The sequence below is a fragment of the Camelina sativa genome, chromosome 6 (genome assembly GCF_030686135.1).
Source record: "Camelina sativa cultivar CO46 ecotype springtype chromosome 6, ASM3068613v1".
Lineage (NCBI taxonomy): Eukaryota > Viridiplantae > Streptophyta > Magnoliopsida > Brassicales > Brassicaceae > Camelina > Camelina sativa.
This window is the reverse complement of record NC_141885.1, coordinates 25,269,149-25,292,400: the sequence shown is the minus strand read 5'-3', so window position 1 is coordinate 25,292,400 and position 23,252 is coordinate 25,269,149. Positions and strand designations below refer to the sequence as shown.

The window sequence follows — 23,252 nt, the reverse complement described above, 5'->3', positions numbered from 1 at the left end:
TAACGCTTTTGATTCCAGCTTTTAATAAGGGAAACTTATTATGCCCTGATTCTTACCATTTATGAAAAGTGACAATTGACAAGTCAAGGAACCAATTACACGTGTCATCACCTGAGCGGCTGAGTGTTTCCCAGTTTTAATGAAAAAGTCAAAGAGATAAGAAAATAGCAAAACGGCAGGATGTGTTACTGTTGAGAGCGTTTCACACACATGAAAACGGTATACATTCTACAAGGTTATTATTGAGACTGCGGAAATTGAGATTTCGTCGTCGTCACTCGGTCGTCGTCACTCGATCGCTCTTCGCTGTTCCTCCGGTGGGAAAAAAAAAATGGTGATGGAAATTGTGAAGCCAAACACGTGCATCAGAGGATGTTGTACCAGTGAATCGATTCCTCTTCATCTCTCTCCTTCCTCGTTCACTCTACTCTCCCCAATCGCTAAAGGTACTGGTTTCTTCTATTCCCCCATCTCACACTCTCTCTCCCGTGCTCTTCATTTGAGTTCTCTGGAGAAATTTGCAGGATCAGAGAGTGTGGTTTACGAAGCGATTCTAGATGGACGCAAAGTAGCAGCGAAGAAGCCTATCTTGTCTACTTCCGATGACCTCGACAAGTTCCACAGGAATTTGCAGCTCTTATGGTCTCACTCTATCACTTCACTTGTTACATTTTGAACATCTCAACTGAATACATTTGCAAAATTTTTGATTTTTCTCACTTAAGTTTGGATTTGGTGAAGTAATTTAGATCATCCGGGTGTGGCTAAGCTAGTGGCAGCTCACGCGAAGCCTCCCAATTACATGTTTTTCTTTGAGTTCTACGAGTCAGGGACCTTAGCTGAGAAGTTGCACGTTGAGGAGTGGTCTCCGAGTATTGATCAAGTGTTAATGATCACTCTTCACTTGGGTATATGTCTCTACTTGTCTCAAAGGAACGTTCTTTTTTTTCTGTGTCAACCGTGTCTGATTTTGGAGGTTTCGTCTTTTCAGCTAAGGCATTGCAATATCTTCACAACAACGGAATTGTTCACAGAGATGTGAAACCAGCAAATGTTCTTGTAATGCTCTTCTTCTATCATCTAGAATTTACATATCTTCTTATGTGCTTTTTTTTTTTCATATAGAATAGGTACTTCTTCTTTGAGCTTTTGTGTGAAGCTTAAGTGAGCTTTTATTGATGCAGCTTGACGAGAGGTTTTCTCCATATCTGGCCGACTTTGGTTTAGCAGAATACAAGAAGAATCTGTGCGAAGTTAATCTGCAGAACTGGAGATCATCTGGAAAGCCAACTGGTGGATTCCACAAAAAGAACATGGTCGGAACACTTATTTACATGGCCCCTGAAATACTAAAGAAAGAGATGTATACTGAGAAATCAGACATTTATAGCTTTGGGATTTTGATCAAGTAAGAATTATATTTCTATAGAAATTCTAAAGTTTCTTCCTAGCATTTTCTTACATTTTTTAATTTGTTTAAAGTATGTTTAGCTTTCTTCCTAAAAGATTCCTTTGGTTATGAATTGTCGTTTCATCTTACATTGCAGTGAGCTTTTAACTGGAGTTGTTCCATATACTGATCTTCGTGCAGAAGCTCAGGTACAAATGTCTTTCCTCATTTTGCATTCTGACATGACCATCTCTGCGAGAAGCCTTTATATACTATCTACTGTCTTCTTTTTTTTTTTGTATATCAGGCTCCTGAGTTGCATTCATTTAACTTTTCTATATTGCTAAACCTTGGCGAGAGCAGTTCTTACGATCATATAGTCAATTACATGTAGATGTATACTTAAGTACATATAAAATGCATTCCTGTTCTTTTCATTCGTGACACCTAATATACCCTGTGCAAATCTGGTTGGCAGGCTCACACTGTTTTGGAGATGAATTATACAGAACAGCAACTTACAGCTGCCATTGTGTCTTCTAGTCTGCGACCAGCTCTTGCTGAAATTGGATTGCACCTTCCAAAGAGTTTGTTGTCTTTGATACAAAACTGCTGGGAAGCTGATCCTTCTAAACGACCTTCTTTGGACAATGTCGTTTTGGAACTAGAATCAATTTGGGAACAAGAGAGAGGAAAACAGCAAGGTCAACTCCATGAGAAAACTTTTAGTTCCCAGAATGATAAGGATGGGGACGCCACTAAAAGGTCGGAAGATTACAGGGACACCATTAATTGGTCTAGTCAAGGGGAGTGTTTATCCAAGAAATCGTCTGCTTCCCATGTCTTTGATGTGAAATTATGGTCTAGTTCAACAGATGACCCTTCAAGATATGTCCCTATTATTTCGTGTGGGTCTTTTGCAACATGTGGAAGAAGAGAATCCATGGAAGATACACACTTCCTCATGCCTCACATGTGTAGTGAGGAAAGCATCCACTTATTTGCCATCTTCGATGGTCATAGAGGTATACCAACTGCCATTTTAACCCAGAGAGAATCAAAATCCACGTGTGCCCTCTCTCTTTTTACATCAAATCCTTTAGTTACCCATCACATAGTATATAAAATACCTTCCTGAATGACATGCAGGTGCTGCAGCTGCTGAATTTTCTGCTCAATTTTTGCCAGGACTAGTTCAAAGCATATGTTCCACAAGGTTAATGCTCAGCTCAAGCTTTTCCTAATCATCAGCATGGTTAAAACTCATTGGAATGTCTCATTTTCAGCGCTGGCGAGGCATTGTCACAAGCATTTGTTAGAACGGATTTAGCTTTCAGACAAGAACTTGATTCCCATCGGCAATCAAAAAGGGTGAGCCAGAAAGACTGGCATCCTGGTTGTACTGCGATAGCCTCTCTCCTAGTAGAGAATAAGCTTTTCGTTGCAAATGTTGGCGACTCCAGGGCAATTTTATGCCGCTCGGGCCACCCTTTTGCTCTAAGTAAGGTGAGATGAGACGACCATACTGAAAGTGTGCTAAGTTTTATATTCTATTGGTACCCTCAATTCCACCTCCCTGCATAAATTAACGTCGGCCTTGGTACTCAGGCACACCTTGCAACCTGTATTGATGAAAGAAATCGTGTGATTGGAGAAGGTGGGCGTATTGAATGGTTGGTTGACACATGGAGAGTTGCTCCTGCTGGCCTTCAGGTTTGGTCGTTATGTACTTGATAGAATACCTTAAAATGATATGAAAGTGACAAGAATAGCTGACATTAGAGGAACATGATGGTTCATGTTTTGAAAATTCAGTTAATTCTGCTTTGTTAGGTTACCCGGTCGATAGGAGATGATGACCTGAAGCCAGCTGTAACAGCAGAACCAGAGATTAGTGAGACAATTCTATCAGCTGATGATGAGTTCTTGGTAAATTGCATCTTACTTTCGTATCATATATGAAACTTTGGTTGTTTATTCGACGGTTTATAAAAATAATAGGTTGAATATGGTAGGTAATGGCGAGCGACGGGCTCTGGGATGTTTTGAACGATAAGGAAGTTATTAGTATAATCAGGGATACTGTAAAAGAACCTTCAATGTGTTCAAAGAGACTAGCAACCGAGGCTGCAGCACGTGGTAGTGCCGATAACATCACAGTCATTGTGGTCTTTCTACGGCCAGTATCTACAGCTGAAAGGGTCTACTAGTAGCCAATTCTTGCATAGTATTATTCAACATGCAATTTCTTTACATATAATTACTTCCTCTACGTTTCCAAAGTTCCACATTCGGCACTGAAGCTTATGTAATTGCCCCAGAGTATTATTATATTTGCTCTGAACCAGAGAGTACATAGAACATGTAAACTGCAAGGAAACTTAACTTGAGTTATATACTCCTGATTACATCAGTTACATTATAATTGTTTATTTTTTTTTGAAAAAAAATACATGGTACTTAATGTTTCAGAATAACATGATACAGTAGGGGATCAGAAAGAAGAAAAAATAAGAAGTATTGGAGTGGACGGCTTACTCTGCTCGTCTCATAATCCATATGCTTTCTAAGGTATTAATAGTTAGCCTACAGCTTGCACTATGGTCATCTTGGCAGTAATGCACACTTGTACCTATATATAAACACCGGAAAGTTAACCTTATGAGATTTTTATCTCTTTGGTTGTCATTTGCCTGTCTTCTATTTATTGTTTGCCTCAAATTTCGCAGGAGCATCCTTATCTTGGCGTGGACCCTTTGCCCAGTGCGTCTTGCAAAAGTGTCTTGAAGCTCTGCAGGAACATTTCCCATTCAACTGTTGTCATGTCCACGAAAGAAACACCTTTTGATTCATCATGGTTCGCACCAATCGGTGAGCTCTTGCTCCTCACGTTGCATTTTTCTCTCTTTTCTTTTGCATTTTTCTCATGATGAGTAATCCGCTGGTTTTGTGAAGACAACATCGAAGCAGTGACATTGGTAGCGATGATGGTGTTTGCACGTGGCCCTCTTGGAACCAAAGGTGGTTTAGATACATAAAATACCTCTGAAATCTCCGCTTCACATGGGGTATCTCCACCGTCAAACTTAAACATTCCACACTCTAGCTCTGTGTTCACTTCATTTCCTTCCTGACTATAGTCACCGCCTTTGCCAGTTTTGCCAACAACACTTGCTTTCGCTTTGGAGCAGAGGGTCTCTAACAGACTGAAACTCTCTTCACCCCTGGAGAAATCCCGAGTCATCTTCTCGCCTATCTCCGCGAGACAGAGCCCAGCAGCCGCAGCGTGTTTTAAGAAAACCGTGCAGACGATGAGGACCCTTATGGCAGATTCTGGCAAAGAGTGTAGTTCAGTTCTTAGAAGTTCTGCGTCTTTGAAAGGGTCCAGATTAGATATATACTGCAGCTCATAGTCGGTGAATGGAACAAAAGCTTGAGGCCAGTTTAGCCACTCAAAGTAAGGATCATCTAGGAATTCAGGGAGGCAGAGGCCATGGTCAATAGGCACAAGCTCAGCGGTCCCAAGTCGATTATAACACTCTTTTTTGTCACATCTCTTCACTAGCATATTTCCAGCATGTCTGTCAAGGTTCAGGACTCTTACATCAAGTATTCCAATCCTATGAACCGAGGTAACCGTGAAGCTTCCTGGACCCAATTCTCCCGCATCATAATCATGACCCACAAATCGCTGCAAGGAAGCAACCTTATAGGGCATGGAGGAGTACGAGAAGGCGTCACTGACATGAAACGGGACATGTGAGATACTAACCAAAGCTGTTGGTGGAACACCAGAGAAGCCTTGGTAATCCAAAAGGTAAGCAGCTAACTCTCGGATACCCGTCTCACCAACAGGAATTGAATGTTTCATTCCCGGTTGCCCGAGCATCAAGTTTCCAGACTTTTTAGGATTGTTAAAGGCCAAAGGCTCTTCATCAACCGGTTTAGCCACAGCAATGTTATGTCCTTTTCCTGTTTGCAAGAGATAAGCACCTCCCATGCCACTTGGTAAAAGCAAAGGCTGAGCTCCAGAAACCATAGCCATAGTCACCTCAGCAACAAGGGCACGAACCGTGGGCACTCTCTGGCCACCAAGAATCTCAATCCGTGGAGCCGTGGTTGATTTGAGTTCTTCCTCCATATTAGCAGACGCAGCTATAGAGAAGCAAGGAGAGGAAACGCTTCGAGGGATGTTGTCATCTTCAACCGAATGATTAAAGGATTGCGCGAGGAAGTTGAAGTCAAGGTTGGTAAGGGATTGAAGTCTGCATCTTTGAGAGGATCGGCTGAAGTAAGGGAACTTGTCACTGAAAGGATCAATAGCCACGGCCATATCCGAGATCAATGTGGGCTTGCAGGTGATGATTATGGTCGTAGCCAAACAATTCATGCCAAACCAAAACTTTTTGGCACTCCTATCTTATATATATTTACACAACTAAAAAAAAAAGTTTCGTAATTTTTTGTTTTCAAAAACCTACAAATCAACTTGGATCTATATACAGCCACAAGATGGTGTGTCCTTTGCTTCGGTTGAATCCATTGTGCCCTTTAAGTATTCGCTCCTCCAACCATGAATCGCCGCAATTTTCTGCAAAACAAAAAGAAGAACAACAAGAAGATAAGTCACATGGGAAGCCTTTTTAAAGAATGATCAAGAAGAGAAGATAGCTTGCACAAGAAGAATTAATTTGAACGAACCCTGAATACGGATGAAGGCATTCAGGGATAGAGACGGAGAAAGATTGAAAAACAGAGAGGAGCGTCAGAGACACCGACACCGTCACCGGAAAAAAATTCTGTCTTTTTTTTTCCTGAGACTCCCCTCTTCCAGAACGATACTTCTTTCTCCTTTCCTTTTTTTTTTTTGGTTTTCTTTTTTTCTCTTTCTTCAACCCCTTTCTTCTAAAACCTATTTGTAATTATGCTATAAATGTCTCTCTGCTTTGTTTACGTTTCTGATTTTCCCGCGTTTTTAGGATGGAGGCGAATGCTAAAAATAATAATTAACAAACAAACAAAAGCTTAAAAGAAAGCTACGTTCTTATCTATAAGCTATGGCGTTTGTACCGAAAATTAAGGATTTTATTTTGGACAGGAACAACAAATACAGAGTTTTGATGATGCCTTATGGACAATATAAAGTTGAGCGAGAGCAGAGAGCTTGTACTATTTTAAAGTGATAATAACTAATAAGCAAACATTTGTGGTGTGGAACCAAGAAAGGAGCTCATAAGACTTATTGCTTCATGGGTTTGGCTTTGTTGAACCATTGGCTATAACTTCTCCCTGGTTCTTGTTGTTGTCTTCACCAGCAGCACTACCAGGAACTGATCTCCCACTGCTCAAAACTAGGTTCTTGATGGTTGATTTCAGGTCTGTGTCTTTTATAAGGGAGTCCAACGTCACGTGTACGCCTATATGCACCACAAAAAAGTTCGCATCTCAATTGAAGTTAAAACTAATAGTGCGGAGAGTTTGTGTGTTATTAGTACTACTTACGGTATCTCCAGTAATGTTTAGGGTTTGTTGGGTCATTGATCGTCTCCTCTGTTGCAGGGCGAGTAGTGTATTCTGCTTTTAGAGCCATCATATCCTAATTGTTCCAGGGGGAAAGAAGAACAAACACCACATATCGTTGTTGAGCCTGATAAAAAGTTCTAATAAATCTGAGAAATCTGACTGTGGTGATGATTACCTGAAGAGGGAAAATAGCCCACATAGATGGAGCTTCAACATGTTGCCTCAGAATGAAATGAGTTATCTCTGGAACACACTGACTTGGAGGGATTTCATCTACACCAATCACTTCCTTGAAGTAATGTTGTCTTCTCTCTTCGTCCTCTTCCCACCAAGCCCGCAGTGTAGAGCAGTCGTGGCATGATGGAGCACACACCTGACAAATATAAAGAGATACTTTGAATAATGCGGTGAATCACTTATCCATTTAAAATTTCTCAGGAAATGAAAGGAAGCTATAAGTGAGTAAGACAGGATTCTGAGAAAAAATATCTAACCGTCATATAGCCATAATTAGAGGGAATCCCAAACTTCACGTCGGACTCACTGGGCATGCGCTGGATCCGAAGGCCAACCAACCCCAGTTCTTGCATAACCTGAGTAATTAGGAATTTTAGCGCATGCTTCTACACAAGTTGTAAAACAAGAAGTTGGATATGAACCAAGAGCAAGGAAAACAGAGGACACATACAGGATGCACACAAGATGGAATAAGACCCAGATCCTCCCCACAGGCCAGCATGTTAGATGAATTTAACAGTGCAGGCAAGGTTTTCAAAGCATTTTTCCTCCATAGATCCTCTTGGCGTTGGAAATAGTAGTCATAGTATAGTCTCTTCAGAACATTTTTGCTGTATCAGAAAACCTTAATCAGATTTTCCCATATTGATGAAAAATAGAAAAATATCAAAGGAACAAGATCAGACTTCTTGATTTAGGAAGGATACTAGCGTGGTTGGGGAAAAGGTTTTGGAAGTACCTGTGATCATCCAAATCCTGGAAGCTTGAAGTATCCTCAAGATTAAAGCGAGGATAGAATTTTCTTGCATCTTCTGGATCTTTGATCAGAACAACATTCTAGGGACACAAATTCAACAGAAATAAAAAAATTTGCGAACAGTTGAATCGAGAGAGACATAAAGTGGTTAACAAGGAGAAGAAATCTAGACGCGCTTGTGATGCATAAAACTTTACCCGTAATATGTCAAAGACATCACGACGAACTTTGTCCTCATTTTCTAGCAACAAAGACTTCTCAGCTAATGACTTCAGCTTTGCTGCAATCTTCTTCTCTGTGTTGCAGTCTTCCTTGAACTAGAGTAGAATTAAAGGAAACAAACAAGAAAGTTACTATATCCACTGATAGAAAAAATACCAAAACGTTTATGACAGAAGGAAGACAAGACTTGGTTATCCAAAGGGTTATGGAATAGATAATGTAGTTCTCCAAAGGAAATTGATCTCCAGATGAGGAATTCACTGACCTCATACAAGTCCTTCTGAGTTTCATTTAGAAAGTTTGACGCAATAAAAGGCCAAAAATCTCCAAATTTCTCCTGAAGGGACAGACCAATGACATAAATCAACAGAAAGGTAAGGATATATTATGAGGTAATGGCTGTAACTTGAAACTTACAATTTACTAAATCTGCGCTGAAAGCTGATCATAACAGGTGTGATGGAAAAACTAACCTCAAGAAATTTCTTCTGCACGTAAGGCTTGCTTAACCGGTCAAAATCCCATATGCCCTCCTTTTCCAACTCTTCCTGCGTCAGAAGAAGTTTTATCATTCTCCTTAGCTTTAAAGTAGCTCATCGGCTGCCATAAGCTTTTAATAAGTAAACCTCAGAGCCAAGTTCTTTTGAATAGGCATGTAGCATGTCTTGTGTACCTGACTTAACGGAATAGATGGACGGAACTTCCCCACTAAACCAGTCATAGCATGAGCTGGAAGCTCCCAGATTCTGAAGAAACCTAATATATGATCAATCCTATATGCTGTGAAATATTTTCCCATCTGCAAAGCAAGTACGATCTTGTCAGCCTTTAGATTTTCAAAGGGCCGTGGTCGGTAAGGACACTATTGCCAACCTGTGTTAGGCGAGCACGCCACCAAGCATAGTTGTCTTTGGACATTTCCTCCCAGTTATAAGTAGGAAACCCCCAGTTCTGACCATTTTTGTCAAAATAGTCTGGGGGTGCTCCAGTTGACGTATTCATGCGAAATAGATTCCTGTAAACCCACGTATCAACACTGTTTCGGTCAACCCCAATAGGTAGGTCTCCTTTCAGCACGACACCTCTCTTCCTTGCATATTCTGCTGCTTCTGACAACTTTTGAAAACGTAACCAGCACACACTTTTAGATGAAACACCCAGTAATCGACTTCACTTACAAGAATGGAATAGAAGTTGATAAAATACGAATCAGAACATACTCACTTGTACATGTAAATGGTACTGAATGTAGTAGTGGAAGCATATGGTGTTATAATGCAAGCTTTCCTTGGATATCAATTTTTCAAGCTGTGGCATTATGATATTTGGAGCTGTGAGAAATTACTGAAACTATCCAGGTGAAATACATCTGGAAAGCTTGAACTAATGCGATCACTAAACTTGATAAGATAATACCTTGTCTTCTGTGTAGTCAGAAAAAGTCCCCCATTGACTATGATCTGAAGTCTCAAAAAAATCACGGAGAAAGCAGAAAGCCGCATATGGTTTCAACCAGCCCTTTCCAAGAAAACAAAACTCAGTAAGTCAAATGAAAAGCTGAAGTGAGCCTTCGGAGGTATAAGTATGCAGGCATATATCTATGGATATGAAGGAAACAATATCAGATTCTGAAGCATACCTCGTTCTCCGAGAAGAATTTCTGGAAAGAGCTTGAGTTCAACGTCTGGTCTTTCTCTAGGTCAAAGATCTTCTTGGCAATTGAAAGCTTAGATTCCATGGTAGCCTCATAATCAACATCCTACAAGTAATAATCTTTAAAAGATCAATTTACACTCCAACTCTGACAGTAACAAACTAACATATGAACCATTTACTAGCAGGAGTTCAAACACATCATGCTGATACAGACACAAGACTTTGAAAATACCATATCTCGTTTCTCTGATGCTATTCTTTTCAATTATCCAAGAGTCTAAAAGTGAGAGAAAATGACAAACTATGAAAGGTCTGACAAGGGACTGATTACCTTCTTGTCCAGTTGCTTCTTTGCCTTTTGAATTTCCTCCTGAAAGGGAAAAAGAAAGATCAGCTAATTTATTTCTTGGGAGTGGTTCTCCCAGACTACAAGAAGTGTACAAACTTACCTTGATAGCGTCTGGCAAACATTCAGAGAGAGCCTGTACTCTTAGATATAATGGATGCAATGCAAACACAGACAACGAGCTGCAAGAGAAGCAAAAATCCAAAAGATGAAAGAACAAAAAGAATGAACCAGACAGTTTTAATGAGTTGATATAGACATTTTAGTAAATAGAGACAGATATTCACCAGAGCCTCAGGCTTAGTCATTAATTATCAACCAAGTATAGGAAACGCAAGGTCCCAAAAAATAGTTAAGCAAAAGTCTAAACCTAAGAAAAACTATGAATGATCATAAATTCGGTAGTCAAGAGAGAATAACAACAGGACATCTGGAATATTTGTTTCCATCTGTTAAGTGAGTGACAGCAACCCTTTATTGAACTTCTGCAAAACTAATATACGTGCAATACTCATACCTGTAGGGATACGAGTCCCACCACATCTTATGCACGGATGTGTCATTTACTGGTAAAAGTTGTAGTAGATGCAATCCGGAATCTACCGACCAGTCAACCAGCAACTTCAGATCGAGAAACTCCCCCACACCAACATCATCTTCTGACCTAACAGAGAACATGGGAACTGCAACACCAGCACCCCTCCATGGCATGGCCTACATGTAAAATTAAATAATTTAGACAACATTGATCCTGTCACATCAAGAGCTAGTTCATAGCTTGTCTCTGTTATTTACCCGAAACAAGCCATCTGACATGACAATGTATTCCTGTTTACTACCGATGGAGTGAAGAGACAACTCCCGATTGCCACCAGATTCAAAACCTATGTTGCCTTCCTTCTGAACTTTACAGTATCTATATGTGAAATAACAGTTAAGAACCCATCACGCAAAAAGTATATGAGAAGTGAAATGTGAACTAGTTTCAACTAATTAGTCTGAAAGAAAATAAAGAAAGGATATTTGATAGGAAAGTCTGCTTTAGGGATCAAGCAATCTGCTTCCCATATGGAATCATCGACATAGTTGAGTCTAAGTCCATTTTCGACTTTCCATTTCCCCAACTTTGCTGGGGTGCCTAGAACATATACCTGCACATGCCATACACAAAATTATGGTCACCAGACAACATAAAACTCAAACATGATAATAAAGAAAACCTAAGATCATAGAGAAAGGCTTACAGATGTTCCCTCTCCAATGTCTGGACAACAGATTTTGAATTGGACAACAACTGAATCTATACACATGGTTCAAGAGACCCCAAAAGTTAGCCACGAGATCGATCAATAACAAATAGGGAATCTCAGAGACAATGGTGTGATAGATTCAAATAAAAAAGTAGTACCATCTTGATCCGACTTATTCTCAAAGACCCCTAGAGGTTTTTCTACTTTCACTTGGAAACTGTGGTCGAATATAACATCTTTAAATGCGCTTCTAAATGGAAGAGCTTGATCCCCAGTCTGAATTCAAAGGAACAGAACATCTCAAGGGCAAATTATAAGCAGCAAGAAATAATCACAACAGCAAACAAATGAGATAAAACAAAAACCCCAAACCTGCCAGAGATCACGAAGCTGAACAGATTCTCCACCAGTCAATGTCTCAGGCACAACGAGTTTCCTCTTCATCCCAAACTCCGACCTTAGCACATTCTTGGAGTCATCCACCACGTAGTAACAATAGTCACAGCTAAACCCAGGTGGAACCGAGACAGAGCCGCTCCAGATGAGCTGATCATCATGCTGGGATGGCTTAAGCAGCAAACCCTTTTTCACATTCCCAGAACCAAGTCCAGGAGCCGAGCCACAGACCAGCAGGCTCTCTCCCCAGTGAGTGAAATACGGTATCGAGAAACTAAGGCTAACCATAGGTTTACTAGACTTGCTCGTGCTCAACGAAAGCGATCCTAGTTTCATCATTCTCTAAACAAGAAGAACAACAACAAAAATCGAAACTTTAGCAAAACCCAGATCACACTTACTTATCCGACGGAGAGTGACTCAAGAACCACAAATTAAAAGTGAAAAATCAACAAATCAGTAACACGCAAGCCATTAGAGTAATCGAAAACCACGGAAGAGAGAGAGAGAGAGAGAGAGTAGTAGTGAAGTAAGAAATTGGGAAACCGATGATCACCTTTGCTTGCTCAAACCGTAAGTAAATCTCAACACACGAGTCTCGAGAGAGTGACTGAAGAAGCTAAAAAGGTAGTAGTGTACTATAAGTGGCAGCTATTGATTTCAATTTTCGTAATATTCATTATACGCAATCAAAAATAGCTTTTTGTGGAAGATATTTTTGGTTTTCGTTCAATCGCTCTGCACCGTCAGTATTATAAAGCACGAGTCTTTTCTTCTTTTTCTTATTATTTTAAGAAGAGGCATGAAGAAGAAGAGAAGATCACGAGATAGATCGCGCAAGAGTGTCCAGACATTTTCCTTTATTTATTTCTCGATCAACTAAAAAATCTGAAAGTTGAAAACCCAACTAAAATGACATATTTGACAAAGCATATATAGAAAAGGATGATGAACTTGTTTTACAATTACAGTTCAGTTCTCCATTATTTATGTTGGTAAAAGAGAGTAGGGAGTGGGAGAGATAAGAGTGGGAAGCACAAGATAGACACACAAAGCATAGTAGTACGTAGAGAGACCAAAGCTTCTTTTTTTTTAGCTCTCACTTTTAGTAATCAAAAGGCCAGCCACTGTAACCCATATATGATTGTTGCTGTTGCTGTTGATGGTAGTTATGGTTCTCATCGGCTGTCTCCGAGTTTCTTGTGCCTCCACGGTTTTGAGTGGAGGAGCTTGAGCTTGAACCCGATGAACGAAATGGCCACAAGGATGAGAACGGATTCCTTCTTTCGTTGCCGTTCTCACGACTGTTACTACTGCTATTGCTACTTCTGTAGTTTCTGGTGGTGGTTCTGTTTTGACTGCTTGAAGGTCCTCCAGCTGATGGTAGCTCTTGGCGACAGACCGGGCATGAGTTGTGCTGAACTAGCCACGGGACGATGCAGTCAGAATGATAGATGTGGTTACACGGCATCTGTTTCGCTTCTGATCCTAATTCGAATTCGTCTTTGCAAACAGGACAGTTCGAATCCGATGACCTCAGATGCCTCTGCGCGATCTTGATGGTTGGCAATGCGTCTATTGATGATCTAGGTGCGGGTGGAGGGCCTCGGCGAGTAGTGCCAGCTGAAAGCTGCTCGAACAATTCTTCAAGACCAGGACCGAAGAAGTAGTCGCCGGTGTTACCACGTGTGATGCCAATGCCAGGTGAGCCGCCATTGAAGAGGGCTTCGACTGCATTGTCTACAGATAGTCTATAAGGGACCTGACCACCAAAGATCAATAAAGGAGCCAGACCAGGAAAGTTCTCAGGACCTGAACTGATGGCTCTTCCTCTGATTTCTCTGTCGTGGTTCCTTTCGGCTAAGCGGTTCCTCATAAAGGCAGAGAAGGCATCCATGAGATCAAAAGTTGGATCACGTTGGACAACATCCCTGTTACTGTGAGCTCTAAACATATCAAATGGGCTGGTTTGAGGCATATCAAGTTCTTCAACGAATCCACCTCCACAATAAGAACATACAGGCTCTTGGCCGTGAAGCCGAACAGCACGCTGGCATCTGTGACACCAGTGGGTATTTCGACTGCTTGACATCTCTTTAGCTTCTCACTCTTCTTTCCTTCAGTGGGATCAAACAATACCAAAACAATGCAATGCGATCCTTTCCTTTGAAGCCCTTAGAAGAAGCTTAAGCTTATCTGACAGGTCTCAGTTATAAGCCTGCAAAAGTGGACATAAGTTGGTTTATCTAAAATTTATCCAAGTAGGCAAGCCAAGCCAAAGACTCCAGGAAAAAAAAATTCCCGCTTACCTCAAATTATAATGCACATTACAAGAATTAATTATAGGTCAAACTTCAATAAATAGAGTACAAAATTCTACTAACATAGGTTCCAACTTCCACCTGATCAAGAATACCAAAATCTAGACATGAAACCGAAGGTTTTTGTTTATGTCTTAACAGTATATACCCAAGGTTGAATCTTCACACCCCCATAAAACCTCCTAGCCCACAAACTCAAAACTTATACTAGTACATAAAAAAAGGCAAACACCTGAATCATTGAAGGGCAGGTAGAACAAATACTAGCAGCTAATTAACACACAAAGTTTGAAAGCTTTGATTTGCTTATATTGGACAACCCAAAGCCGACGAATATGAACTCGGAGTCTAATCACTTTTGTAGCTATATTTTCTCGAATGAGACAGCGAATAAAACTAGTCAATGCGACAAGCAACTAACAAGTAGGAACGGATTAATCAAATGAATTGCAGTAAAATATCAAAGTTAAAAACGAAAAGCAAAAAAATCAAATCACTGAGAAAGGATTCATAATTAAAAACAGAGCTAAGCTACCCCAAACGAAATCGAATGAAAGTAAAAAAAAAAAAAAAAAGGAGAGCTTTTCAATCCAGTGATCCAACACATGAACGAGTAAATTAATAATAGAAGGGAAAACAAAAACCTAATAAGATGCAAACAACTGAAAGACATGGATAACTTTGGTTGAAGCTCAATGAGAAGAATACCTCGTCATCAAGAATTATGGATCCAAAGGAGAAAACAAAAAAACAAAACCCTAGCGAGAGGATTCGATTTGGGGAAGAAGACGTCTGAGTACAATACACACAAACGACTCTAGAAGCATCTCTCTCTCTCTCTCTCTCTCTCTCTCTCTCTCCGTGTTTAGACCATCCACAATGGTGTGGGACTTTTTTTGGTCCCCCACATTTAATACTAATATTTTGAGGGTTTCTTATTTTTAGTAGGAGCATTGGTGTGTATTTGGGTTTGGTCCCCCAAATAAAATAATATTATTTTGAAAGTTTAAAGATTAATTATTTAAAGAAAGAAAATACAAAAACATACAATTTAGAATAGTGTCCACCGTTTCTAGCGTGAGGAGTGTCACAATAGTATTTTTGAATCCTGCTCCAGAAGCTTCCTCCCTTTTGTTGATTTGCAACGATGGGATCTTTTGAAGTGTTGAGCCATGCGGAGATCAAGACTTCATCATCAGCAGGTGTCCATGTCTTTCTCTCCTTGCGCTCTTTTGGTGTTTCTTGCGAGCTGTGAGGAGAAGGTTGGGAGCTGTGAGGAGAAGGTTGGGAGCTGTGAGGAGAAGGTTGTGAGCTCTGTCCAGAAGGTGGATAACTTTCCCAATGAAAGTTATCATTTAAACCACCTTCTTCTTGACTGTTAAGCAAGTTGAAGTAAGAAGAAGACTGAAAGAAGGGATTATTAGAATCCATAGGAAGAAACGGATAAGGAAGAGAAGGAATGCGAGGAGAAGAGAAGATAAGAGCAGAGAAGAGAAGCGGGTATAGAAGATGATCAATGCGAAGAGAAGAGAAGAGAAAAGCAGAGATTAGAAGCGGGTATAGAAGAGAAGGAATGCGAAGATAAGAGATGCGAGTATAGAAGAGAAGTGAATATCATTTACAAGTGAGAAAGGGAAGATAAATGAAAGAGATTTATGGTTTAAAACCTTACTTGCAATAACTATCAAAACTTAAAGACCAAACAACAAATGTCTAATCACAATTTATGACAAGTACACATTACAACTACCAAATTAAACAAGAAACTATGAACAAACAACACTAAAATTAAATACAACCAACTACACAACAATGCTACCAATTTATTACAAGTAAACATTACAACTACCAAATGAGAAACCTAAAAAAAAACACAACCATACGAATCAATGCGAGACATCATACGAATGACATTGTTAAAAAAATTTATCCAAAAATCATACGAATGACAATGACTATCTTAATCAACCAAAAGTTGTATCAAAATCAATGTCAAAAACATTTTACCAACCATACCAATGACACAACAATCACCAAATTGAAAACCTTGATAAAAAAAAATTTAACCTATCTCAATGTTAAAAAAATAGACCGAGACACAAAGATGATGATCCTTTAACATTTAAGAAAAAAAAACCAAAGTTTAACGATACTCAATGTTTTAAAAAAATTTTGACCAAGACACAAACATGTTTATAAGATCAACAACTACAGCAAAGGACAAACGACACAGACACAACTCGATCTTCACACAGAGACATAACGATCCATCGAACAAATGAAAAAAACAAAAAAAACACCAAAGAAACATAACCTAAATCATTTACCCTAATTCAATATCCCTAAATCAATAACCCTAATTCAATAACCCCAATTAATTAATCCTAATTGAATAACCCTAATTCAATTACCCTAATTCGCAAACCCTAATTATCTAACCCTAATTCGATAATCCCAAATCCCTAACCCTAATTCGATAATCGGCGCCAATCAAGGTTAAATCTCATGTAGTGGGAAGAAGACTAACCTTATTTAGACGGATATCATCGGGAGAGAAGCTCGAACCGCCGGACAAGCTTCGGGTGACAGGGACAGATCGCTTCGGGAGAGAAGATCGAACCGCTGGACGTCTTAGGTATTGAAGATCGGACCGGCTTCGGATGCGACAGAAGATCGGCTTCGTTAATCTGGCAAGATTTTCCGGTGAAAAGAACAGAACGTCGTGGAGGATCGAATCGCCTTCGTGGTCGCCGTCAAGAGGGAGAAGAAAGAACTCGGGATGATTTTGTCTCCCGAATACATTTTTTTTAGACCTAGCTTATTCGAGAACAAATCACACGGCTACACGTGGCGAAGAGGACGGTAAAAAAACGTCCCCAAATAAGAACCGTTTTTCAGATATTGGGCTTTTTTCATTTAAATTTAAATCCAATAAATATTGGGGACGGGCCAAATCCACGCCATTGTGGATGGTCTTACAACACAGTCTCCTCTGGGCGAAGTCACACTATGCCACGTGTTTTTTTTAACATATGGACTCATCATCATGTAAAGAGTCTTGTTTTAGTCAATCCTAATTCTTCTCAACTTTTTTATCAGTTAACTAATTATTATGGGCCTTCTTGGGCTTTTTATGACTTTTTCGGACGAAAAGATAGGAAACATTTTCAGATGTGGTCTGTTACGAGGTAGAAGCATGGGATTAAGAAAGTAGTTAAGAGCCCATGTTTTAGAAATTGGTAATGGTGAAAATGACAACAACAAAAAAAAAAAACACAGCTCATGTTGTTTGTCTCATGGATTGGACTCATTCAGAGACTATAAAATAAAAACAAAAATGAGGTAATGAGAGAACGGTTAAATGTAAAACTGTATCGGACAGCGACTATAGGTATGGAGTAGTACACAGAAAGAAGGAAGTCCTCTTCACGTTCACCAAATTGATTGACATATAGTTTGCTCTTTTTTGTGAAAACATCATACAGTTGTGTTTTTGACCTTTCAACTCTCAAACCTTGCCTTCTCAAAACAAAGATTCCCACCAAACCAACTGTGTTTTATCAAATTTGATCTCAAGTGTGTAGATTAACAATAGTACACTATCATGGTCTTGTGTGGAACAAGAAATATAGATATATAGCCGCCTAAACAAGTGTGTAGATTGGCTTTTGAATATTTCTTGTTCCACACACACAAGACCATGATAATGTACTATTGTTAGTCTAAATTCAGTGGATTTAAATTTTAACGAGTATATATTTTTTTTTTTAATTCTGTACGTATATAGGCGTTTATCATACGTATATTTGATATTATCTTACAGATGTCTGATATGTCGTTTATCAAAATTGATTTCATTTTCTTTTGAACTGACATTGACAGTTGTGACAAAAAATAGTTAATTTGACAGACTTTTCTGTTGTTGTAACGTCTGTAATTTATTGATAATCGATCAACTATGAATGATGTGGATTTTTGTATACGATGATGTCATGCATATAGTATTCATCCTAACCTAAACTAAGATTTGGAGCCTATGTAACGTACTGGCACGAATTAATATGTTTTGTACTTTATACTTCACATCCATACAGCTAATTCCTACTAAATTATTGACCAAAACATATAAAAGTTAGCGAATCTCTAATTCGAACTACAAAACGGAAATCAAGTAAACACACCTCATTTTCTAAACAAATTTGGAATGCTGAAAATATAACCGTTCGAGTCAACTACTTTCGACCCCATCTTCTTTATGCACACACTTGGACAATACATATATTGATGTTGATTATAATGATTTTTAAAGAAAGTTTGGTACGTTGCAACTATCAATTTAATCAACATAAAGGTTCCTTTTTTCCTATCATAAAAACCAATTATTTAAAGTCTCTTTTTCTGAACCTACCAAGTTAGAGATCCCATGGATAAGAAATCTAGGAGAATGATAATCATAGAATCAATACAATACATGCATGTTCTATTATAAATCCAATTCTTTTTTTTTTTTATCAATAATTGTACTACTTTCAATCCAAAAAAAAATATAATAATTCTACTATATTTGGTATCTAGCATTTTGTCTATGTTTACCAACCATAATCGACTACATCATATGTAAATCATGGTCCAAAAAAAATCAACGTAGTAAATCATTTATCAATATTTTACTATTCTCAAATTTGTTATCAGCAAAAGCTTTTTATATGTATATTTTGATTTACATATGTAAATGAAAATGTAAATGGAAGGCTTATCGTTATAAACGGCTATCAAAATTGGTGGCTATTAAAACTAGGTCGACCTATAAAATAATATTAAACAAGATTTATTCTCATATAAACAAGAGAAAGGACATCATGAATCATGATGATCATCCCCACAAAGAGAAACCCATAATTATTTTGTATATTACATGAAAGAGATGTGTAATGTAAGATTAATGAGATAGATAAACATGGAAAAATACAAATATTCTTTGCTTAATCTTATAAAAAAGTGGGGACTAAAACGAAAGAGTCGTTTAAGAATCATAATTACATCCCAACAAACACTAATTAACTTAATAAAGAGTAGGGACCTCCGACGGCGCGTGGGGTTTAAGAGCGCGTCTTCACTTTCCAGCGAACAAGAAGAGGCGGACCAGACTGTGTCGAGATATAAAACGTTTCTTTTTATTTTTATTTTTCTTTCTTCTCTCTTTAACGATGATGATGGCGTGGAAGAAAGAAAGAGAAAAAAGAGAAGAGAGAAGAAGAGAAATGATGATCAGTCAAGCGAGCTGTCTTTGGGAAGAGAGACTAAAGAATCAGAAGACTAATAATAATAAAGGTGTGTCTCCCACTCTCCCTGCTCCTCTCTTTACTTCTCTGCATCTTTTGATCGTTTCTTCTCTATCTTCACACGCTTTTTTGCAACAAAGACTTTAAAGACTCTTCTCTGTTTCTTGTTTTCTTCTTCCTCTTTCTCTCTGTCTCTGGGGTTTTCTTATTATGTAAGAAGAAGTTTTTGTTTTTCTAACAATGTTGTTCAATCTATTCTTTTCCTTGCATTTCATTTTGCATGAATTAGATATCATTCTTGCATCTGTAAATCTAATCTTACACCTATTTTCTATCATCCATTCAGGGTTCTTGCATCTTTTATAATACGTTGGTCCCTTTTTACCGATGTAGTAAAATTAATCTGATATTAACTTATCATTTAGTTTTAGATGAGTGCAAGTTCCATTTAGCATTTGCTGGATTTTACAGTAATTTCTTGAACATTTAAATGATAAAAGATAAAAAAGACAAAAAATCAATAGATGTAGTCAGTCACGAGAATGCTTGGTTTTTTAAGAATTGATGATTATAAGAAGACATGTTAGTTTAATTGTTCTTTGTTCTTTTTGTAAGCAGACAAGATCGTGACAATGACTAAAACAGTATGTCCAAAAAAGACAGAAGAGAAGAGAGTGGTGTGTGAAGGAGCATTGGTTGAACCGATTTCAGCAGATGTGAGCTTTGCTTTTAATCATTTTCCATCATACAAGTTAGGACCTGATGATCAGATTGTTGATGAACCCGAGGATGATTCAAAAGGTCTGTCTGTGAAAGATGTCGTCGATAAGGAGATCGGTGATTTGTCAGATCAGCAAAAGCAGCTTTCTGTTCGTGACCTCGCTTGCAAATTCGACAAGAACTTAGCTGCAGCTTCTAAATTAGTTGACGAGGTTCCACTCTGTGTGTCTGTGTTTTAGATGAATGGTCTCAGATAAACAAATTTCCAAATTAACATTGTCTGCTTCTTTGTTGGAATGTTTAGGCAAATTTAAATGAGGTGACTTCTTTGGAAGGACATGTTATGCTAAAGAAACTTAGGGATGCTTTAGAAACAGTGAGAGGTCGGATGGATGGGCGTAACAGGGAAGAAGTTGAAAAAGCTATCTCCATGGTTAGGCTTTTGTTACTTCCTTTACCTATAGTATATTTGCACTGTCTTGCTACCATATCCACTTCTTTGGCGACTTGAATCAACTGTGAAGGGTGTAAATAAATGTTGCAGTTTTTGTGTCTTGTAGGTTGAGGCTCTAGCCGTTAAGTTAACTCAGAATGAAGGTGAACTAATTCAAGATAAGTTTGAAGTGAAGAAACTGGCAAGCTTCCTCAAGAAGGTCTGTTTCCACTGCGTTGTCCTTTTTAACATACTGTACATCTAAATTTTGCAAGACATTTGTGGAATCAGTTCTCTTCTAGCTTGGTTACTTCTTTTAACAGTCAAACTAAGGCTGTTTCATTGTGTTCTCATCCAGGCTTCAGAGGATGCAAAGAAGTTAGTAAACCAAGAAAAGTCATTTGCTTGTGCTGAAATAGATAGTGCACGGGCTCTTGTGATGAGACTTGGAGGTACATTTGAAGAACAAGAGCTTTGTTCTAAAGCTTCTCGAGAGCAGGGACCGGTATGTATCAGTAGCAAATCCTTTTTATATGTTTTGTTCTGACATAGAAGGAGTAGGATTCTGAATCAAATTTATGTTCTGTCTCACAGAATGTGGAGAAATTAGTTGAGGAGGTTCAGGAGGCTAGACGAATCAAACGGATGCATAAACCAACCAAGGTACAACTCCATTTCTCTGCTCTAAATAAATATGTCTATTATAAGACTTTCTATTTCTTTCATAAGTCATCTTTTTGACTATAGAATCCAAATGTTCAAATCTTGATAGGCTACAATTTTAAGTTATAAACTGAATGCTTGTGTAATTTAGGTGATTGGTATGCAACACGAACTTTATGATTTAAAGAGTCAAATTCGAGAGAAGTCTGCATATTCTGTGAAGCTTCAACGAGAGGTATATATTTTGTATCTTGCTTACTTCTTGTTATTCCTTTATTATCAACAAACCGTTTTTTTCTCTAAAAATAAAAAATGTCATATAGATAGCAATAATAAAGAGAGCTGAGGGGTCCAAGTCTTGTCCATATGTTCTGGATGGTGCACAAAGTCTTGGCTCATGCCTAAGAATCCGTACCTCCTCAGACAGTGGTGTAGATATTTCCAAATGTTCAATCCAGTGGTACCGTGCAGCATCTGAGTCTAGTCGAAGAGAAGCTATATCTGGTTACTTGCCATTCTCTCTTTGCTTTATACATAGTAAAATATCGTAGATTCATTGACATATGTACTATCAAGTTTGGTAGTTATGATGGGTCCATTGTAGTAACTTATAACTTTTAGCTTGAGCTGTTGACAATATTTTCCAATCTCAGGTGCCAACTGCTCAGTATATGCTCCAGAACCATTCGATGTAGGGCGAGTAATACAAGCAGATATTCTTTTAAACGGTCAGAAATTCACAGTTACAACCGACGGTCCAATTAATACTGGTAGGTGTTACAATTACTAGTTTGCTATTAATAAGAAATGAAGTTTTATAATGAGGAAATGATTGAGAATGGCTAATTGAATGACACAATGTTTACAGCTGCTGGCTTGCAGTCACGCGTTGAATCACTCCTGCGCAAATCTAACAGTGAATTCACTGTATGTTTACAATTTTCCCTTCCTCCTCATTGAAGAAAATAGTTCTTGCTATAGCTAAACAGATTGAACTTCTTCTCAGGTTGTTATATCACAGATGAATGGACAAGACCATGCATCAAGATCCCATGTGTTTACTGTTGGAAAGGCGAGGATAAAGCTGTCCCGAGGATGGATCACAAAGGCCAGAGAAATATATTCAACATCCATGCAGGTATAATCTAGAACCTGTGATCATCGCTTTATATCACCCTTCCTTTGGCTTTATTGAAGTTTCTTTCTTTCTTTCAAGTTTAAAAATGGTTTGGTAAACATTTCAGCTCTGTGGAGTGAGAGGCAATGCTAATCTTCCTGCAAAGGCATTGTTCTGGCAACTAAGAAAGGGTATAACTTTCTTACTAACTTTCGAGTCAGAGCAAGAACGTAATGCAGCCATTGTTCTTGCCCGGAAATACGCAGATGATTGCAATGTGAGTACAACTTACCACTGATTCTTTCTGTCTTCTCCTGTTTTGTATTTCCCATTTAACAATACAGTTACTCTGTCTTGATGCGAGGCTTTCATTTTGAATCAATTTCACATCCTGCAGGTCACTCTGGTTGGACCAGATGATTGAGGTAAAAATGAAACAAGTAACATTTTCTTCATTTAAAATCTCCTGAGTTTCTTCCTAAGCGCGGCAAGCATCAGCTGCTATATGTGTCTGTGTGGTTAGAAAGAAGAAAAAACACAGTGTTGCTGCATAGTTTTAGGCAGAAAACACACAAATTTGTGTTATTGGCGGCATGATCACTAGTTTAAGGTGATATGGCATTTTCCTGATTTGATTTTTATTGGTTTGTTTGTTTGATTGGTTTAGTTTTTTTTGGTCTCACCATTGCCAATTAGATTGTATTTTTTTCTAGTGTGAGATTTGTTTGTTTGTTTGGGTTAATCAAAGATTTGTTTGTATGTAATAACAGAACAGTGTTTTGTTCAGTATTACAAAGTCTCCTCTTCAGTCTTCTTAATTAATGTAATAAATTTGAAAATTCTTTTAATAAAAAAAATTAAAATTGAACTTATCTAATGTATTTAACTCTGCATTAAAATCATCGTAATGAGATGATTTATTTATTGGGGTTTCGACAA

At 38.4% G+C, this 23,252-nt stretch overlaps 5 protein-coding genes across 20 annotated transcripts; 2 read left to right on the top strand and 3 right to left on the bottom strand.

The window, feature by feature from the left end:
• The first annotated feature begins 3 nt into the window (after positions 1 to 3).
• Positions 4 to 5,928, top strand: LOC104792951 (protein kinase and PP2C-like domain-containing protein). Of its 14 annotated transcripts, none has more exons than XM_087454681.1 (16): positions 247 to 446; positions 525 to 642; positions 742 to 908; positions 992 to 1,059; positions 1,185 to 1,408; positions 1,548 to 1,599; positions 1,869 to 2,415; positions 2,540 to 2,606; positions 2,677 to 2,896; positions 2,999 to 3,103; positions 3,224 to 3,319; positions 3,406 to 3,754; positions 3,863 to 3,961; positions 4,120 to 4,261; positions 4,346 to 4,458; positions 4,547 to 5,928. In XM_087454681.1, the coding sequence occupies exons 1-12, from the start codon at positions 332 to 334 to the stop codon at positions 3,598 to 3,600; spliced, it is 1,974 nt and encodes a 657-aa protein (XP_087310807.1). In that variant the 5' UTR covers positions 247 to 331; the 3' UTR covers positions 3,601 to 3,754; positions 3,863 to 3,961; positions 4,120 to 4,261; positions 4,346 to 4,458; positions 4,547 to 5,928. The 14 variants fall into 14 exon arrangements, with proteins under 14 accessions (XP_087310805.1, XP_087310804.1, XP_087310807.1 ...); XM_087454688.1 differs by having other exon boundaries at positions 271 to 446; positions 750 to 908; XM_087454679.1 differs by having other exon boundaries at positions 4 to 446; positions 3,406 to 3,961.
• Positions 3,761 to 5,780, bottom strand: LOC104792952 (phosphatidylinositol 4-kinase gamma 1). The gene has a single exon (XM_010519227.2). It carries the CDS (start codon positions 5,778 to 5,780, stop codon positions 4,128 to 4,130), a length of 1,653 nt encoding a protein of 550 aa, XP_010517529.2. The 3' UTR covers positions 3,761 to 4,127.
• A 525-nt stretch (positions 5,929 to 6,453) lies between the features above and the next one.
• Positions 6,454 to 12,815, bottom strand: LOC104792950 (4-alpha-glucanotransferase DPE2). Its single transcript, XM_010519225.3, has 23 exons — positions 12,334 to 12,815; positions 11,754 to 12,119; positions 11,540 to 11,657; positions 11,376 to 11,431; positions 11,155 to 11,282; positions 10,927 to 11,053; positions 10,649 to 10,845; positions 10,235 to 10,313; positions 10,117 to 10,155; positions 9,769 to 9,888; positions 9,546 to 9,647; positions 9,354 to 9,437; positions 9,003 to 9,245; positions 8,803 to 8,928; positions 8,603 to 8,677; positions 8,395 to 8,466; positions 8,105 to 8,224; positions 7,890 to 7,987; positions 7,602 to 7,761; positions 7,408 to 7,506; positions 7,089 to 7,286; positions 6,893 to 6,986; positions 6,454 to 6,807 (listed from the first exon to the last, which is right to left on the bottom strand). Exons 2-23 carry the CDS (start codon positions 12,114 to 12,116, stop codon positions 6,638 to 6,640), a joined length of 2,868 nt encoding a protein of 955 aa, XP_010517527.2. The 5' UTR covers positions 12,117 to 12,119; positions 12,334 to 12,815; the 3' UTR covers positions 6,454 to 6,637.
• LOC104792949 (putative E3 ubiquitin-protein ligase RHC1A) lies at positions 12,691 to 15,016 on the bottom strand. Of its 2 annotated transcripts, none has more exons than XM_010519224.3 (2): positions 14,807 to 15,016; positions 12,691 to 13,995 (listed from the first exon to the last, which is right to left on the bottom strand). In XM_010519224.3, exon 2 carries the CDS (start codon positions 13,867 to 13,869, stop codon positions 12,883 to 12,885), a length of 987 nt encoding a protein of 328 aa, XP_010517526.2. In that variant the 5' UTR covers positions 13,870 to 13,995; positions 14,807 to 15,016; the 3' UTR covers positions 12,691 to 12,882. The 2 variants fall into 2 exon arrangements, with proteins under 2 accessions (XP_010517526.2, XP_087310816.1); XM_087454690.1 differs by lacking the exon at positions 14,807 to 15,016 and adding an exon at positions 14,087 to 14,792.
• Positions 15,017 to 19,131: 4,115 nt separating this feature from the next.
• LOC104792948 (stomatal closure-related actin-binding protein 2) lies at positions 19,132 to 23,183 on the top strand. Of its 2 annotated transcripts, none has more exons than XM_010519222.3 (13): positions 19,132 to 19,429; positions 19,999 to 20,312; positions 20,405 to 20,533; positions 20,661 to 20,753; positions 20,892 to 21,038; positions 21,128 to 21,196; positions 21,348 to 21,431; positions 21,520 to 21,700; positions 21,850 to 21,966; positions 22,065 to 22,123; positions 22,203 to 22,334; positions 22,441 to 22,590; positions 22,711 to 23,183. In XM_010519222.3, the coding sequence occupies exons 1-13, from the start codon at positions 19,306 to 19,308 to the stop codon at positions 22,735 to 22,737; spliced, it is 1,626 nt and encodes a 541-aa protein (XP_010517524.1). In that variant the 5' UTR covers positions 19,132 to 19,305; the 3' UTR covers positions 22,738 to 23,183. The 2 variants fall into 2 exon arrangements, with proteins under 2 accessions (XP_010517524.1, XP_010517525.1); XM_010519223.2 differs by having other exon boundaries at positions 19,311 to 19,592.
• Positions 23,184 to 23,252: the final 69 nt, after the last annotated feature.